The sequence below is a fragment of the Rhipicephalus sanguineus genome, chromosome 1, assembly GCF_013339695.2.
Source record: "Rhipicephalus sanguineus isolate Rsan-2018 chromosome 1, BIME_Rsan_1.4, whole genome shotgun sequence".
NCBI classification, from domain to species: Eukaryota; Metazoa; Arthropoda; class Arachnida; order Ixodida; family Ixodidae; genus Rhipicephalus; species Rhipicephalus sanguineus.
In genome coordinates, this window is record NC_051176.1 from 46,626,867 (window position 1) to 46,644,912 (window position 18,046).

General features: G+C 44.1%; 1 protein-coding gene across 1 annotated transcript in view; it reads right to left on the reverse strand.

The window, feature by feature from the left end:
- Positions 1–18,046, reverse strand: part of LOC119385548 (uncharacterized) — a 140,910-nt gene that overhangs the window by 4,072 nt on the left and 118,792 nt on the right. The window contains 3 exon segments of the mRNA XM_037652993.1: positions 1,519–1,776; positions 8,390–8,477; positions 8,479–8,577. Of these exon segments, the coding sequence (XP_037508921.1) occupies positions 1,519–1,776; positions 8,390–8,477; positions 8,479–8,577 (445 nt within the window).

Consider the following 18,046-nt stretch of genomic DNA (forward strand, 5'->3'; position numbering starts at 1 on the left):
GTACATGCATTCGTTCACTGTTCGGGCGAGCACGGTCACGTTTCGTGATACTTGCATGCTTGGTTCATTTGTTACCTTGGGCCGCAAACGTGAAGGGTAATCTTCAAAGGCTGACGATTTTGCATCCTTCTTAAGACGCCGCTTCTTATATTCTATGAAATCTTCGAGTCATAAATGACGGCTACATATTTTAGTGTAGTTTGAAGATGTATTAGGAGAACAATTATCCCGCCTAATTACTGCAAGCCACTTGTCCCGAACAGCGGCCGCTGGAATATTATGGAAGGACAGCCGAACAGTGTATTAAGGCGAAAGCCTTAGATGCCTCGTCAAACGCAAAAATTGACCGTCAGGGGTGTCAACACGAGTGATGCAAGAAATCATCATTACGTGACGACGTCATCATATGACGTCACAGATAAATTTTTGTGACATGATCATGACGTCACATAACGTGGCGTCGTCATATTATAGCTTCGCTTGGTCAAAATGGGCCGACCACGGAGGCAGTGCATAACCAGCTCAGGTACAGAAAACTTGCAGCGCCTCCGATCCTTGAGACTGTAAGAAAACAACGTTAGATGTAGAAATATCTCGGAAGGAGGCACGGGATGTTCAATAGATTTACTGAGAAGATAAAGAAGATAGATTTCGCCTTTCAGTCGTCTTAAGTGAATTCATAACGATCCTGCGAGCTTCTTGTTTCTTTATCAATAAAGGGAACTAAAAAAAGACAATCGTGATTTACCTCCGTTCCAATTGCAGAGTTCAAGACAACAGTATGACATACGAGGGCATGCAAATGACGTGGTTGCAATAGCCTGAAATGAAAATAAAACGCGAATGCTATCAAACTCGAATCCAAGTATTGAACTGGCAGCACTGCCTGGCAGACTGCCAGCGGAATACGTAGAGTGGGAATGGAAAGAAGCGCGAACCTGTGGCATCTACAATCCTTGCTGTTTCGCATTTATTTTCAAGTATAGTTTTATCCTGGATGATTAACGAAAAGACAGAGTAATCCATGATACAATCGAAGACCATCTCGCCTCTTCTTATTGCCGCCACGGTCAGAGCGTGATGAAAACAGCGCGCCAGTATGTTCGCGTTTCTTTCCATCCCCCTTTACCCATGAAAGCCTACGAGAAGCACGAATGCAATTAAACTCGGATGCAAACACGAATTCACGAGCTTCGTAATACGCGCGGTCGTTCAGCGCCAGCCTATCGTAGTTTACTTGCACAGCACCACCACGCGGCAGCGGCGAGCGGAGGCGGAGCGGGCGCTCGATGGCTCGAGGAGAAACTTCGCCCAGGCACTGACAAAATAGAGGAGGCGCTAACTCGGTAAACATGGTTGGTGACATTTTTCTCTCTTCTTAATTTTTTTGTGAAGTTATCCGACAGGTTTTACTGGCAGAAAGCAAATACGTTTAAAAATAGACTTCTTGAATTTCAAGTTGATGACAGCATGCATAATTTCACTGGTGACTGTGGAAAGCACATTATGATAACTTACCAACTGTGTTTCGGTACACAGCAAGAAGGAGTGACCGAAAGAAGGGGTCCAACGTGAGCTGAAACCCAGCCTTGGACAGCTCCTGGTACGGCAACGGCAGCTTGGACCATGCTGTAAGCACCTCGGCGGCACTGGACTCGCTAACCAGGGCATCGGTGAATTCGAGAATCATGTTCTGTTGCAAGCGGACGAAAGTGTCACTTGGCACACCCAGCTGCTCCAGGATGGTGATGAGCGGTCGGTTCAATGTCACCGAACCTAGCACAGAGCACGAAATAATAAAGGCACTTGAACGAGCGATATTATGATGAATTGGTTCCATGTGGCTTAAAGTTCATATCGTAATGACCAGAGATCGAAAATAAGAGCACTTTTTACTGTCTTCAGGGAAGCTTGCAGAATAGCGGAAGTACCGATCGTACCTAGCTGCAAGTTTTCACCAGGTGAGTTCAAAAAGTATCAAACCTTTTTCTACACATGAACTCATGAAGTGCGGGAGCGTCCTTCGGTGGAGTATAGAGGGAACATTCATGCACATGCAGATTGCTTTCCCTGCTCGCATAAAGCGCCTGTTTCTGGCTGTCAGCCCACGAGTGAGTAGTGATGTTTGTTGGATCTAAGTAGTTCCGAAAAAATGACAGAACGACATGAATAGCGACATTGCACCAATTTTTCCAAAAGCTTAGTGATACCCAAATGCAAACCATTGACAGATTGACATGATTCAGCAGGTTTTCGATGATGATGTCATGATCACTCCTCAAGTAAATGAGTGGTAGAACCGCTTCAAACATGGCCGCACACCACCGGACAGTGAACCGCGTTCAGGCAGACCCCCATTAAGCCCAAATAAGAATGTCATTGAGCAAAGCGGGCTTACGTCATCTGTTCCTTCCCTCCTGGTTATAAGGAACCGTCGCAGCACAGTCCGCCAACTTGCGAGATAGGGGTAAGCTGTGGATCAGTTCGTTCCAAATCACCCAAGATTTGAGTAGGAGGACAGTGTTTGCGAAATTCGTACCAATACTACTAACAATTGAGGATAAGAAGCGGAGTTTCAAACACATGCCTGTGATTTCTCAGGATTGCTACTTCGCCGATATGGCCCCGCGTGATTTTCGATGATTTCCCTAGCTGAAATGCCGCTGAAATGGAACCCAACTTTGAGTCAAGGGATGGCATCATGCAGAATGCAATGGCCCATCTGATCACTACTCCTAAGGATACTACCTCCTTAGGAATAAGGACTACCTCCTCTATTACCTAGGAAACTACTTTGAAGCGAATCAGGGCTTCGATCCTTCTAATCAAATGCGTTTCTGCGCCATCCATTAGTAATGCACTGTATTCCAAGATGCCAACATAAGTGTGTTACCCTCTCAGTAAAGGACCGATGCACACAGTCTGTTCATATGACTCGTTGAAGGCATCTGTTATCAGTCCAAATAATTCATATTGAAATGTCTTGTAAAACACATCACTGAGGCCGTCAGGTCATGGTGATTCATCAAGATCGAGCTTATCTATGGTCTTTTTTTGTTTGATTTGTGAATAGGTAGTTATAATGTTGCTTTCGTGTCTTCGGGCAACCGCGGCATTCTATTAAGGAACGCCTCTGTAAATACCTCCATGTCAGGAGGTCTAGTAGGGAAAAGTGCTTCGTAGTGTTTAAAAAAACGCCTGTCCGGTTATGTCATTGGCTGCCATCTCTACGCCACTGACTTCGATAACATCTACATGGTTCCGCCTGGCGTGACTTTTTTCGAGTCCAACTGCACGTTTCGTTGAGTTCTCATCTAAGGTCATATCCATTGCTCTTGCTCGTACTAGTGCTCCTCGACGACGTTCTTCATCATAAATCTCAAGTTTTTGTTTGATATTACGCAAATCCTCGGCATATACCTCAGGTTTTTCACATTCCAGTGCTGTCTCAGTTTCGCTAGCATCAATTTTAGCTCTTTTTCTTTCTTTTTCGATTCAAAGGAAATGATACTGGGTCTCTGAATCGCTTTTATTTTGATCCGCTGCTTTGAAATTTCCACTTTAGCTATTTCTTGTACATGAGCTTCCCTAATTTCTGTAATTTTATTCATCACTGCTACTTTGAAGGACTCGTCAAGTAAAAGATTGGATTTCATTGTCCACTGTTCCCACATAAATCTATCGCTTCCTTTCTCTGAACCTATCTGGCCCTTTGCGAGGCAATGATCAGAAAAAGCACCGGCACAACGCAATAGCTGCGACATTGTGCTCTTTTGTCTACTGATATGTATAATCGGTCTCATCAGCCATTGCTTGCACCTTGAAAGTGGGTATACTTAACTGTTCGGAAACTGCGGACATTCTGCAATATCTACCCATTCACAATTCACAATCACTTGCGCCAGGACATTACTGCTTTTGTCTTTGAACTTGCGAACACTTGATTATTTCTTTCCTTCAATACACAATTAAAATCCTCAACCAACATGAGCTTATTTCATTGCACATGGACTGCCGCAAATTAGAAAATAACCGAAGCGCTCCTGCATGGTAGTTGGGGCATAGACGCAAAGAGCGCGCCGCTCACTGTAACAATAAGCAATGTCGCACAATACAAATCGGCCTGAAGGACATGACAATACATTTTGCACAACCAGAACAGGCAGCTTTCTAACAAAGAGAACGCATTCCCCCAATCTACATAGAGCATGGCTCACAATGGCAAAATATCGCGACGTGAACTTGCGCACCATGCTCCCAGTCTCCTACTCACCCTCCGTTTTCGTCTCCTGCACGGCCAATATAACCAGATTTTCCTCCCACAACAACCGATACACTTGTCTTTGCTTCTTTCTAGAAGAAGCGTCTCAAACATTCACAGTAGCACACCTAAGAAATGCTTGATGAGCCATTTTAACATGCGGGTGAGGTAGGCCCGGAGCATGGCGCTTACCTAGCACGTCTAGCTCAACGCTAGACGCCTCCGGGGCCGCCCGGTGGACCAGTCTCACTGCCAACTGAAAGCAGATTGTCCACAGCTTTCTTCTCCATAGCGCCACCAGGCCTTGCTCTGAGGCTGGTGCGCCTACCAGCCGGCGTTCTCGCATCAGGAATGGTCGATTAAAATTTTTAATCGCTTCATTTTTAATCATTCGTCGATTTGGCCTTTAATCGAATAATTGTTTTGTAAGTGATACTTTCAACATCTTTATGGCTACGCTTTAAAAAAGTCACAGTTTCATTGCAACGGCGAAGCAATGAATGCGATAGCAACAAATTAGAATGTAACGCGAAGAACGGAAAGCAGCTCGAAATTGCCAGCGCGTCGCTCGAGCCCAAAGGACGCACGAAAACAACGCACACAGGACGAGCGCGAACTATCATGCGTCACAGCTCGATACTTGAAGCGCACTGTTCTAACATAAAACAGGACGCACGAAACGAACGAACAGGTACACACAGGACGAGCGCGAACTAAATGTCGCAGTTGTTACTTATTTCTGTTTGAACAGCGCGCTCCTTTCGCAAACGCGGCCGCTGCAGCGAGCGAATTGACCTTCGTACGCTCTGTGACTTCAGCGCGGACCTCGCGGGAAAGCACAAGACATACAACCCCCGGTCCACACCCCCTTTCCCCCCGCCCGCTCCACTCTTTCCTTGAGATCAGCGCACAAAGGCGACCACGCCCTGTAGGGCGAACAGCCTTGGCGTTCGCAGCAGCGGGGCGACGACCTTTAAAGCGCGTCCAGCGCCCAGCGCGCACATTGCGCCATTTCGATGGTGAGTAAGAAAGCACGCTGAAGTAAATGGTGTATATAAATAGCTTGCCGTTAGCATGCTGAAGGACGCTACTGTCCGTGGCTTAGGCGTCTACCGCGGCGCGTTTCGTAGCGAGAGGTTGGCCGTTCGATTCCGCGTGTCGGAAAGTATTTCTGAATTATTTTTCTTGTGGACTTTTCTATATATATATATATATATATATATATATTATATATATATATATATATATATATATATATATATATATATATATATACAGAAAAGTCACAAAGAAAAATAATTCAGAAATACATATATATATCCATATACATGTACGGTGCATGACGGCGGCGACGGCAAAAATCAGCCGAGACTGTCCATATAATTGCTATCGCAATAAAAGGCTATCTTATTGTTTGAGAAGCAATATTTGTGTTTGATCTCAACCCAAGTCTTTCTATCAGACGCACTAGAGGTCACATGTGTGCATTTGCGTGCGCGTCAGAATTTGCACGCTCGTCCACTGGACACAGGGGGCCCGTCGTCTTAGGGTGATATCACGGGTTCGAGGATCTGTGGCCATCATCTATGGACGATTCGGTCGCAGGTCGTATTTCCTCGAAGCCTGCTTACTCGAACGCACCGAAATCAGAGGCGCTTTCGGCGGCCACACTGGTCCAAAAGTCATACCGAAAACATGCAGCGTGGGCGAGGGTGAGGAAATCCCGAGAATGGTAAAAGAGAGACGAGGAGGAAGAGAAAGTAAATAAGACGCTCGCACACGTAGGGGCGGTATGTTTTCTCCGTTTGTCCGTTAGCTATTGTGGAAGCCCTCGATAATACTATAATTGCGCACTGACGTAATCTCTTCTTTGAGATCACCCATGTGTGATTTCACAGCAACATACTGGCCTCCAACAGAACATCGGCACAGCCATCTGCGGGAATTAGAGTGACATGAGTTTTTTCTCCCCGGCTAGAATAAACGGCAGCTGCGCCAGTGTACTCCACAAGTTTCATCTGATCGTTGCCTTCACCTGGTGCTACGAGCACCTCTTCAATGGTGCGTAAAGCCTGAACCTTAACAATAATAACAATTGTTACAATTGTGAAAAGGGTCTGTTAGACCCTTTTCATAATCCACGAGTGTGCATCCTCGCGCTGCATATTCACCCAAGTAAAGGCGGCACCTTTAGTGTTTGAAATGGAGACGAGGTCCTAGTTGCATGTTCTGAGGTTTGTCTATTATGCGTATTTATGCCAAGATAGCTGAGTCTACATTTTCCGCGTCATAGCGCAAGCAAACTCCGCTCGAACAAGCTGTTTGCCGAAGTGACTAACTGCCAATAATTGAGCTAACTGCATCACAGGAAAGCTTGCTTTACAATCATGGAAAAAGGTATATGCGCTATAAGGCGGACAGTTGGGCTAGTTGGTATATACAACAATAAAGGATCACTGTTAGCGTCTTTATCCCCTTTAAGCTAGTAATCATGCGTTATTATGTATATGCGGATCACTTATGCCTGTCCTCATCATCTTATTTCATCACTATTTTTCTCCCGTTGCATTTTCCCCAGTGCACAGTAGCAGGCTGGGGCGTTCTAGCTCAGGCCACCCTGTGTGCCTTCCAATATATTTTCTCTTTCACTCATTGGTAAACAGGTATATTTTATTTGTTAAGGAGTAAACTATAGCGGCAATAGGAACCAGTCAATCAATAAACAACGCACATTACAACATGGCACTTATTCGACCCATCTATAGTGCAGATACACACACACACGAAAAAGAAGCAAGTAACAGCTGAGGGTTAATTAAAAAAATTTCACCATTTCCCGCTAAAGGGGACCAGGGGCGATGCGAAGTCGGAGCATTTGCACGGTCGCGTTCCGTTTTCGTTCGTTGGGCATGCAACCGACCTCGCGTCGTGGAACGCGAAGAGGAACGCTACGCGCGTCTTGTCTTCCCTCTAGCCTGGCCGTTAATTCTCACAGGGCGAGCGGGGAACGCGGAGGACAGGCGTGCGAGAGGGAGGAGGAGTAGGAGAGGAGAGAGAGGAGGAGGGGACGCGCATGCGCTGGCCCTCATCGCGGCGTTGCGCCGGAGAGAATTTCGGCATGTCTTGCTGCGTTTCAGAGGAAGAGTGGAAAGGGGGAGGGGAGAAGGGAAGTGGAGATAATAATCCCTCGCATACTACCTTCAGGTAGTATGCGATGGATTATTGGTCAGCTGCCAGCTCGTAAAAAAGGTCACGTGCTACGTGACGCCAGAAAGGCAGAAAAAGAGTTCCACACTCGCCGCCATGGCTGCGAATGGCGCTGACTAACACTCCAAGGTTTAAATGCACTTATATACCCCATAAAGTGGACGGGGGGATGACCGCCGCCGTGGCTCAGTGGTAGGGCATCGGACGCGTTATTCGAAGGTCACAGGTTCGGTCCCTGCCGGCGGCAAGTCATCTTTTCGTCCACTTTACTTTCTTCATATTTATATTTTAAGTACTACAGATAACACCCCCTATACTTTCCTTGGTGTTATTGTCTGTTAGTTCTCATTAGTATTGTGTCTAACAATGAAAACGAGCCCTTAAGAGTCATCATCTTTCCTTCATTCATAGCAAGGGTCTCGTTCTGGCAGACTTGATGCCTTCAGGTAGTATGCGAGAGATTATTGGTCAGCAGCCAGCTCGTAAAAAAGATCGCGTGCTACGTGACGCCAGAAAGGCAGAAAAAGAGTGTTCCACACTCGCCGCCATGGTTGCGATTGGCGCTGACTAACACTCCTAGGTTTAAATGCACATATATACCCCATAAAGTGGACGGGGAGATGACCGCCGCCGTAGCTCAGTGGTAGAGCATCGGACGCGTTATTCGAAGGTCGCAGGTTCGGTCCCTGCCGGCGGCAAGTCATCTTTTCGTCCACTTTACATTCTTCACATTTATATTCTAAATACTACAGATAAAACCCCCTATACTTTCCTTGGCGTTATTGTCTGTTAGCTCTCATTATTACTGTGCACAATTAAGTGCATGTTAAAGAGAATACCGCGATTGCAACACTAACTTGCAATTCTGCATTGCAGTAGCGCCTCTGAAAGTGCCAGCTGCAAGTTCATGAATAGACTTACGTGGTGCCGAGACCTTGACCACTTCAAGGTACTCTGAGCTGGTGCATGGAAACTTCTGCATGCTGGGCCGTAGGCACAACAGTTTTCTTGTTGGGCAATTCAGGGTTGATGCAAAGCATGCCTTTTGATCCAGCATACCGAATCTGGATCGCTGATGGGCGCTCCTTAAGCTTCATCACTTGACACACCTGCGCACACATATCGAACCACTAAGAGATTGCATGAATGAAGACATGACAACTATGGCAACCATTTTGAGGATATTTGTTGGCTATAAAATTAAACTTTTTACGTGGTGACTGTAGGAAGTGTGTTTTTTAACCCTTTCAGCTTCTATTTCTTTTGATCGGGCAGAATATTTTTGTAGATTTTGCCTTACCACCACCTACACAGAACGAATATAATGTATTCTGATCAGCCCATCAGTATGTAAGAAAAATGGCGGCACGTTCCACATACACGATACCAGGGCTCTATAATTCTTAAGCGCAATATGGTGTATTTTGACACCAATAATGAATTCTATCATGTTAACCCGTGCACCTTCTGTAAAGCTTACATGCCAGCAGCCATACAAAATTGCGCCTGAAAGGTTCAAAAGCAAGATTTTTGCGCTCATAATACAGAGCTCTTGAGTGTCCTTGAATGGCCTGCGTCTCATTATTGAACGCTTTCTAAGATCTAATAGCATGACAGATTGTCAACTGCTGCTTTACTGCGCCAAAAATACTTTTTCCGTTGCATGCAACAGCGAGGTGCCGAAACTCTACTTCATCATTACTGTCGTCTAGCTCCCTCACACACCATTCATATAGTGCATCAAACGTATTTGCGGAAAACCAGGCTGATTTCTCGAACAGGATAGCAAGAAATCGGAAGCTGCGACAAGCATGGCTCTGGAGCAACATTCAATGCATTCAGAGCTCTGAAAACCAGTCAGCCCTGGTGTTCTATATTTAGGACATGAAGATTATGCATTGCTCGCGGCAATACGTAAAAGTTTGTTAATAAGCCCTTCAGCATATTTGAAACAACAGTGAAAACTACAACAGCTACCGAGAGAAGAGTTGATGAGTGAAATGTTGTCAAGTACTCAGCTGTGTCTGCTCTCATCTTTTTTTCAAATTCTGCCATCTTGCCTTCAAATTGCGGAGGTTCGGCAAATTTCCACGATGATGAAAAGCTATCACCTATGCTAGCACAGCTGTATTCAGGATGCCTCAGACGTTTTTCAGTTCCTAGGAATGTATGTCAAAATGTATTGGAATTTTCGTTTGTGTCCTTCTTATAGAACACCAGGTCCGAAAGGGTTCAATTAGTTTATTTCTCATCCGTCGTGCTTCAGTTTCTATCCAGCAAAGTAACTTTCAGAAATTTAGGACATTTTCAAACATTTGAGGGACTAAATTAGAATTCTGTTCCCTAATATTACTTAAAAGCTTTCTCACTAAAACCAATCAGTACAGTAGCATTTATCAGCAAAAACGGGGTTTTAACAAATGTCCGACACAAAATCTTTATGTTCATTAAGAGTCTTTCCAGAAGTTTGTGAATACAAAGGTGTAGTATAGACATTACATTTCTATTGTATACATGATTGAATTGTCATTTCACTTAATAAATGCGCAGTTTCATGAAACTAGAAGTAATTCTGACGCTCATTTCATATGGATGAATTTTTTAACGCGACAGTGTTAAATAGTTGGTTTAATAGAAATTTCGGTGTCGGCGTCGTTGTCGCTGTCAGCGTCACTGGTTGTGAGCAAAAAAGCGGTGTTTTCCAAAAATTCGAGATAGGTCCAAATAAATAAATAAAAAACGGCAGATCTCACCCACTGTGGGAATCGATGTAATGGGAAGCAGTCAGCGATGAGGTGCATACACCGCATTACTTGTCTTTGAAGAAAGTCAACGCATTCATGTCGTGACATGTTGTTCACTATCTCATGTTTGTCATGCATGCATGTACAATCTTGTATATACTATGCTAATGAAACGTATACCATAGTATACACAATGCAGGACTCGTCATTTATGTTCTTCATACACTCGTGTCATGAGGTACCAGTTTTTACACAAATCGAGTTAATGAAACAGCCACGAGTGCACTATGAGCGTGGCATGTATATAATGCCGTACATAACATGCATTTCATGATTTTCGTGGTATTATCTATAATTTATCTTCGTCGTACAGTCATGTCAGGCCATACTAATTTTGATATACATAAAGCTAGCGAAACGGCCGCCACCGCACCATGAGTGTGATATGCAAATCATGCCATACATGACATACATTTCATGATTTTCAAGTCACGACTTGTCGTTTATTTTCTTCATATAATCATGTCACGCCATACTAATTTTGATATACATCAAACTAGCGAAACGGCCGCGAGCACACCATGAGCGTGACATGTCCCAGGCACACAGGACATTGGTCCAATATTGTTTATACGTTGGCAAACGATGGCCCAAGCAAGGCCCAATCAAGCTACTACGAAACGAATGTTGGCAAAGCCAGCCTGTGGTAATGCCAACAATGCTTCATCATAGCGAGCCAAAATACTATATTGGTACCCGCATCATGCAAGGGCGGCAACAGAGGCCCATCGTAGCCAGTCAACATACAATATTGGCGGCGCCATCTTATAAGGACGGCAACAAAGGCCCATCGTTCCAAGAAACATAGAATACTGGCGCAGCCATCTTGTTAGGACGGCAACAATGGAATACCGTTGCCAGCCAACTTCCAATATTGGAAGCGCCATTATATAAAGATGGCAAAAACAGGACATCGTTGTGAGTCAGCAAAACTGGAACTTCCATTCTACAAGAAAGCCAACAATGGCACACACAGGGTCTTGTCTAGAATATCAAGTTGGCATTCAGTGTGGCACAAAATATATGCTAAATAGTCGGACGAAATTTCTTTTACAGATGTTGAACAATGTAAATTAATGAAAGTACGAAGTTTTCAACTTAGTTTTGGGAGCTGCTAGAAGTACTGGGTGATTCCACGTAAGATCGAACAAACGATGGCTGGTCGACCTCTCAAATTTATTTCAAAATTTTATATATTATTGCCTGATGAGTGGAAAGAAGAGATCCGCAATTTGTTTTGCCGCCAAAAATATTTTCGAACCACAGGAAATCAATAATGACGAAGAGGTGGAGTGGTGCGCTCATCCGCTCTGCTGTTTTGGCCAACTTTCGTTATGAATTGCACAAAATATATTAAAGTTAGGTAACTGAAATTTATTTACCTAAATATATGCATGTTTTTGCTTCTGCTCAGGTATTTTTAGTTTTTATGTGTAGTGTAGATGTTTTTATAAAAAAACCTCAAAAAGGGCCCAGTTGGCAAAATTTTCTTTACTTTCAAATCAAATCAAATCAAATCTTTATTTCCACCGTGTACTTTACAGATGGAGGACAACGGAAAAAAAGCTGCCTATAGGCGGCTTGACTAGTCCGTAGCCCGTAATGTATGGCGTGTGGCCAACAGCAAGGAAAAACAGTCACTTAACAAGTCAAAACATATTATCAGTGCAGAATAAAAGTAATACACAACAGCCTGAGAAAAAAAAATGCAAAGAAAAAAAAATACAATACAATACAACGCCAGGATAAATGAAATTAGCTTTCTTCTACAAACATCGATCTAAGTTTTGCTAAGGAACAACCAAACAAATCATAATTAATTAACTGAAAATGGTTTAGCAACGATGGTAAAGAATAAGACAAAAGCTGTATGCCAGTATTCAAACGGGGTGTGACAACATTCCAATGCTCTCTGTGTCTTGTTTTATAGCAATGCTCATTTGTTTCCAAATGTGCTAGGGTATCTAAATTACGTATATTATTTCTCACTTCATATTTAAATCTAGAACTCAGCCGATAATAGTATAGCTTATGGGCTGTTATTATACGGGTTTTGTGGAAGGCCTTTATCTCAAAAAGGCCTTTGAAGGCCTTTATCTCAAAAAGGCCTTGTAGCAGCGGTACAAAAATTCCGCATTACGTTCTTCGCATGCTTATCTACCAAAGTGCCAAATCTTGTATTTATGTAACTTTTCAGTAAAGAGATATGATCGGGCTAAGTTAAAGAAAACACCGAACAATGAAACCTTCTGACGACAATTAAAAAAAAAAACCCCATTTTTTAAATTTCTTAAACTTCATCCACTTATTCTCCTCCACATCAGCTTTCATAATCATTAAAAACATGTTGCATAATGTCGTTTCACTAATAGTTGCGGTGCCTCCAATGAGATCCTTAGGCAAGGATGGGCAATTCCGACTTCTTGCCCAGCAAGTGTATAAAATGCAGGCAGGATTGAATTTCTTTTTCTTAAAAGGCCAGGAGGTACTTAGAAAGGTGTCGCCGGCACTGAAGACGTTAATTTTGAAAATATTTGGTCACTGCAGCGGCCACGAGCGCGGGGCTACCGATCAGGCGCGCGCGCACCCGAGATTCTCGTTGTAAGAGACGGCGCAGTGAGAGCCCGTTTTCGCGTTCTCAGACCGATTGAGTTCGAAACAGCAACACCTCTCGGATGACTTGAACGCACGTGCACCGGTAGTCACAGTGATCTGGTTAATTGCGTCGATTTCTTTTTCAGGGGGTATAAGAATGTCATCGTTAAACTGTGCGTTCCGTGAAGATCTTTCATTGCAGTGGTGAAGATATTTCATTGCAGCACGCGTAGCACAAGTAGTCCGTCTCACTGACAGTCACTTCAAAGCATTTATTCTAGGTCGGTAACTCTGCGAAATTTTGGCTTCTTTGCAATAATTAAATGAGTACTGACACGGTTTTAAGACATCGCAAAAGGGACATTTTTTGCTTCGTTGGTATGCAGTGTCCACGCTGTCCACACACTGGAGTCGGAGAACACGTATAAAATATTTTAATTTGACTTTGAAGTTTTCGTCGCTGAGCCAGCCACACTGCGAGGACATTATCCCGACAAGTCAAGACAGTTCCCCCGAGTTCGCGAGTTCTGCGTCCTGCATGCAGCCTAAATCGTAGAAATCACTGTCAGGGTCACTGAACGACAATTCACTCATTGTTGTCTATTGCACAACGAGCAGATGACGCTAGTACGTCGCATTTCCCGCTAGTACGTCGCAAATTTCTGTATCTCCGTGACGTCACACTGCTATGAAACGACACTGAGAAGCCACCCCCTCGATATCGAAACCGAAAGTGTCTTTTTAAGGTGGCGCTAGTTAAAATATATAGGATGCATTCCCAGGCACAACAATAGTCGTTTTAGGTTTCTCGACACCAGTATTTTTATTTATAGCAATAATCCGAAATTTTCTAAAATTCGTGCCAGTACTCCTTCAAGCTTCTTATGCTTCGAAAGGTAGTCTCCATAATAGACTCATTCAGAGCTATACTTTATCGCCATGAGACGCACAGGAGGAGTAGAGTAAGAGCAAAGCACAAGAACTATCCGCGCCGAATGAAGTGTGAACAGCGCACCGAACGCGCGGCCAGTTCACGCCGTCTGCTGCCGACATCTAATATAGGCAAGCGCATCCGGTTACCGATAGTTTTGCTTTTCTTTCCTTTGACAATCCATATTTTGCTTTGCCACTGGAGCGCCACGTTCATGCTTTCCACTGATCGCAACTGGCGCAGCGCAGTTTCTGTGGCAGCAGCGTGCGTGAAGCGAGCGCTCATAGCTCCCTTATAGAGTTTTCATCTTGCTTCCATCTCCGCCGTGTTATCAGCGCCTAGCTGAGATGCGAATAGAGGGCGGATAGAATAGCGAAGCTCCAGTGCACGTGCGTTCAAGTCACCCGAGAGGTGTTGCTGTTTCGAACTCAATCGGTCTGAGGACGCGAGAACGAGCTCTCACTGCGCCGTCTTTTTACAACGAGCATCTCGGGTGCGCGCTCGTAGCCGCTGCAGTGACCAAATAATTTCAAAATTAACGTCTTCAGTGCCGGCGACACCTTTTTAGGTACCTGCTGACCTTTTAATAAAAATAAATTCAACCCTGCCTGCATTTTATACACTTGCAGGGCAAGAAGTCGGAATTGCGCATCCTTGCCTAAGGGTCTCATTGGAGGGGCCGTAACTATTAGTGCAACGACATTTTGCAACATGTTTTTAATGATTGTGAAAGCTGATGTGGAGGAGAATATGTGGACAAAGTTTAAGAAATTTAAAAAATAGGTTTTTTTTTTAATTGTCGTCAGAAGTTTTCATTGTTCGGTGTTTTCTTGAATTTAGCCCGATCATATCGGTTTACTGAAAAGTTATATAAATACAAGATTTGGCAGTTTGGTAGATAAGCATGCAAAGAACATAATGCGAAATTTCTGTACCTCTGCTACGAGGCTTTTTTGAGATAAAGGCCTTCAAAGTAAAGAAAATTTTGCCGATTGGGCCATTTTTGAGGTTTTTTATAAAAACATCTGCACTACACATAAAAACTAAAAATACCTGAGCAGAAGCAAAAACATGCATATATTTAGGTAAATAAGTTTCAGCTACCTAACTTTAATGTATTTTGTGCAATTCATAACGAAAGTTGGCCAAAACAGCAGAGCGGATGAGCGCTCCACTCCACCTCTTCGTCATTATTGATTTCCTGTGGTTCGAAAAAATTTTTGGCGGCAAACAAATTGCGGATCTCTTCTTTCCACTCATCAGGCAATAATATATAAAATTTTGAAATAAATTTGAGAGGTCGACCAGCCATCGTTTGTTCGATCTTACGTGGAATCACCCTACTTCTATGAGAAAGGAAATGCAAAACAGAATAAAACCTAATTTTGCAATGCTTGTCAGAAGTTAACGGTAAGTGTATGATACAGCCCTCGTATACATCGCAACCGTATAAAAGAAACACCAAAACCCTGCCTTACCATCGATTGAAGCTGTATATCGCGTTGATGATTTATTGGAGTAGAATGGAATTGTAGTTTGCTTCGCAATGGGCCTTTGCACAGGTGCGGCTTTTGTGCACGCACACCGAAATAGTTCTGACGGCTTTATTAGCGGCGAACAATCAAAACATTTCATGTGACTTCAACTGCACCATGTATTCTTCTGTTTGCTACTTGATAGCGACGGTAAAAGCGATGAACGATAAATCGATGAATCGATTAAAGGATCACCGTCAATCGATTAATCGTAATAGATTTCCGCCTCTCAGTTAATCGAATTAATCGATTAAAACTTTTCGATTAATCGATTATGGTAACCCCCCACCCCCAACACCGCCCCTTGGCCGGTGCGCATGAGTGCGAGGCGAGCGATGCCGACACGCAGAAGTCGAACGCAGCTACTCTTTTTCACTACAGCGCATATATGTACGCTAGCACATATTTGTACACCGGGCCCGTGCCCTCTCCAAATTTTTTTTGCCATGGCATACAGAGCTAAAAATGACACTCGATCACATCTCCCTGCCCAACCCCACTTCAGATCAAGGAGGTGCCCCTGCCCCCCTCCCGAAAAAAATTTCTGGCTATGCCCCTGGTAGAGGCCCGTGTAATGTGCAATGTAGTGCACGTTAAAAAACACCAGGTGGTCAAAATTTCCGGAGCCCTTCATTTCGGCATCTCTCATAATCATATCGTGGTTTTGGGTCGTAAAATCCCACATATTATTATTACGTAACTCTCAGGTTTTATTTCTTCTTTTTTATTGCGATAGCAATTATATGGACAGTCTCGGCTGAATTTTGCCGTCGCCGTCGCCGTCATGCACCGTATATGTATAAGTATGTATATATATATAAAAGCCCCACAGAAAAATAATTCAGAAAAATGCTTCCGAAGCACGGAATTGAACCAGGGACCTCTTGCTCCGCAGCGAGTGGCGCTAACCACTGCGCCACGAAACGCAGATCCGCCACGTAGCTAACGGCGAGCGTTATATACACACCCTTTACCGCTGGACGGACTCAGAGACGCTAGGCGCTTATAAGCGTTTCTTCATTACCAGCGAGGTGGCGCTAGGAGCACGACGGGCGGATTTAAATGTCGTCGGCGAGCTCGCTCGCTTCTTCTTATATTTGCGCAGGGAGAACCTTGACCTTCCGCTGTCTTCTCGCGGTTTTTCTTAAGGTGCACATTGTAAATTGTAATATGCGTTGTTTATTTCTTGACTGGTTCTTATTGCCGTTATATTTTACTCCTGAGCAAATAAAAGATTATTGTTAATCAATAAATGAAAGAGAGAAAATATATCAGAAGGCAGAGAGAGTGGCCAGAGCTAGTACGCCCGGGCCTCCTACACTGCGCTGGGGTAACGGCAATGGGGGAAATATAGTGATGAAGTATGATGATGGTGACAGAAAGAAGTGATCCGTATATATATATATATATATATATATATATATATATATTATATATATATATATATATATATATATATATATATATATAAAGGGGTCAAGGAAGCTAATAACATTTTTCATTATACTATATACCAACTAGACCAAGGGTGCGCGCAGGGTTCCCCTTCTGGGGGGGGGGGGCGAAGGTTCATTGCGACACACCCCACTCCCTATTAAGTCAATGTATGGGGCACACTCTGCGCCCCCCTCTTTTTAGGTGACTAGGAGGGGGAGCGGCCACCCGCCTGCCCGCCTTCTGCGCACGCCTATGGACTAGACTAAATGTCCGCCTTATAGCTTATATATACCCTTTTCATGATTGTAAAGCTAGCTTTTCTGCGATGCAGTTAGCCCAGTTCATAGCAGTTAGTCTAGTCACATCCGCAAACAGCATGTTCAAGCGAAGTTTGCTTGCGCTATGACGAGGAATATGTAGACTCAGCAGCTCTTTTGGCATAAACAGCCACAATAGACAAACCGCAGCACGTGCAACTACGGCCTCTTCTCCACTTGGAAGCACAACAGGTGCCGCCTTTAGTACGGCGAGTATGCAGCTCAAATAAGCGCGCTCGCAAATTATGAAAATAGTCTAACAGACCCTGGAGAAATGCAGCTTTCAACTAATGTTTGCACTCCCACGTCAGCCAGCCTACAAAGGCCCTCGTCTTCAGCTGTTACGCGAAAGAAGGACAATCGCTAAATACAATGTGTTCTAATGAGAACTAACAGACAAAAAAGCCAAGTAAATTATAGGGGATGCTATTTGTAGTAATTATGATGTAAATGTCAAGAAAGTAAAGTGAACGAAAAGGTAACATGTCGCTGGGAGGGACCGATCCTGCGGCCTTCGAATAACCCGTCCGATGCTGTACTGAGCTACAGCGGCAGTCATTCCCCGGTCCACTTTATGGGGTATATATGTTTTACAGCGAAAGCTGTTATGAGGTCATTTCAGCGGCCGTTTTTGGTGCCGTAGTTGTCCGCCGCCGCCGCCGCCGCCGCCGCCGCCGGTGTCTGTAACCACTATCGCTCGAAATAAGAAAAAAAACGAAATAAGAAAAAAATGCACGATGGAACGAGGTTCGAACCTGGGCCCTCAGCGTGGGAGCCCAGTATATAACCTCCGAGCCATGCCGGTCCTTTAAACGGCTTTGCAAAAAGGTCCTATACAGGCTTCATGTTGGGAAGGAACCATATTAACATGTGCAATATAGCGTGGTAGAAGAGTACAATAAGCACCAAGCGTCGCACAACGCGAATACTGTAACCAGGCGTTACACAATGCGAATTGC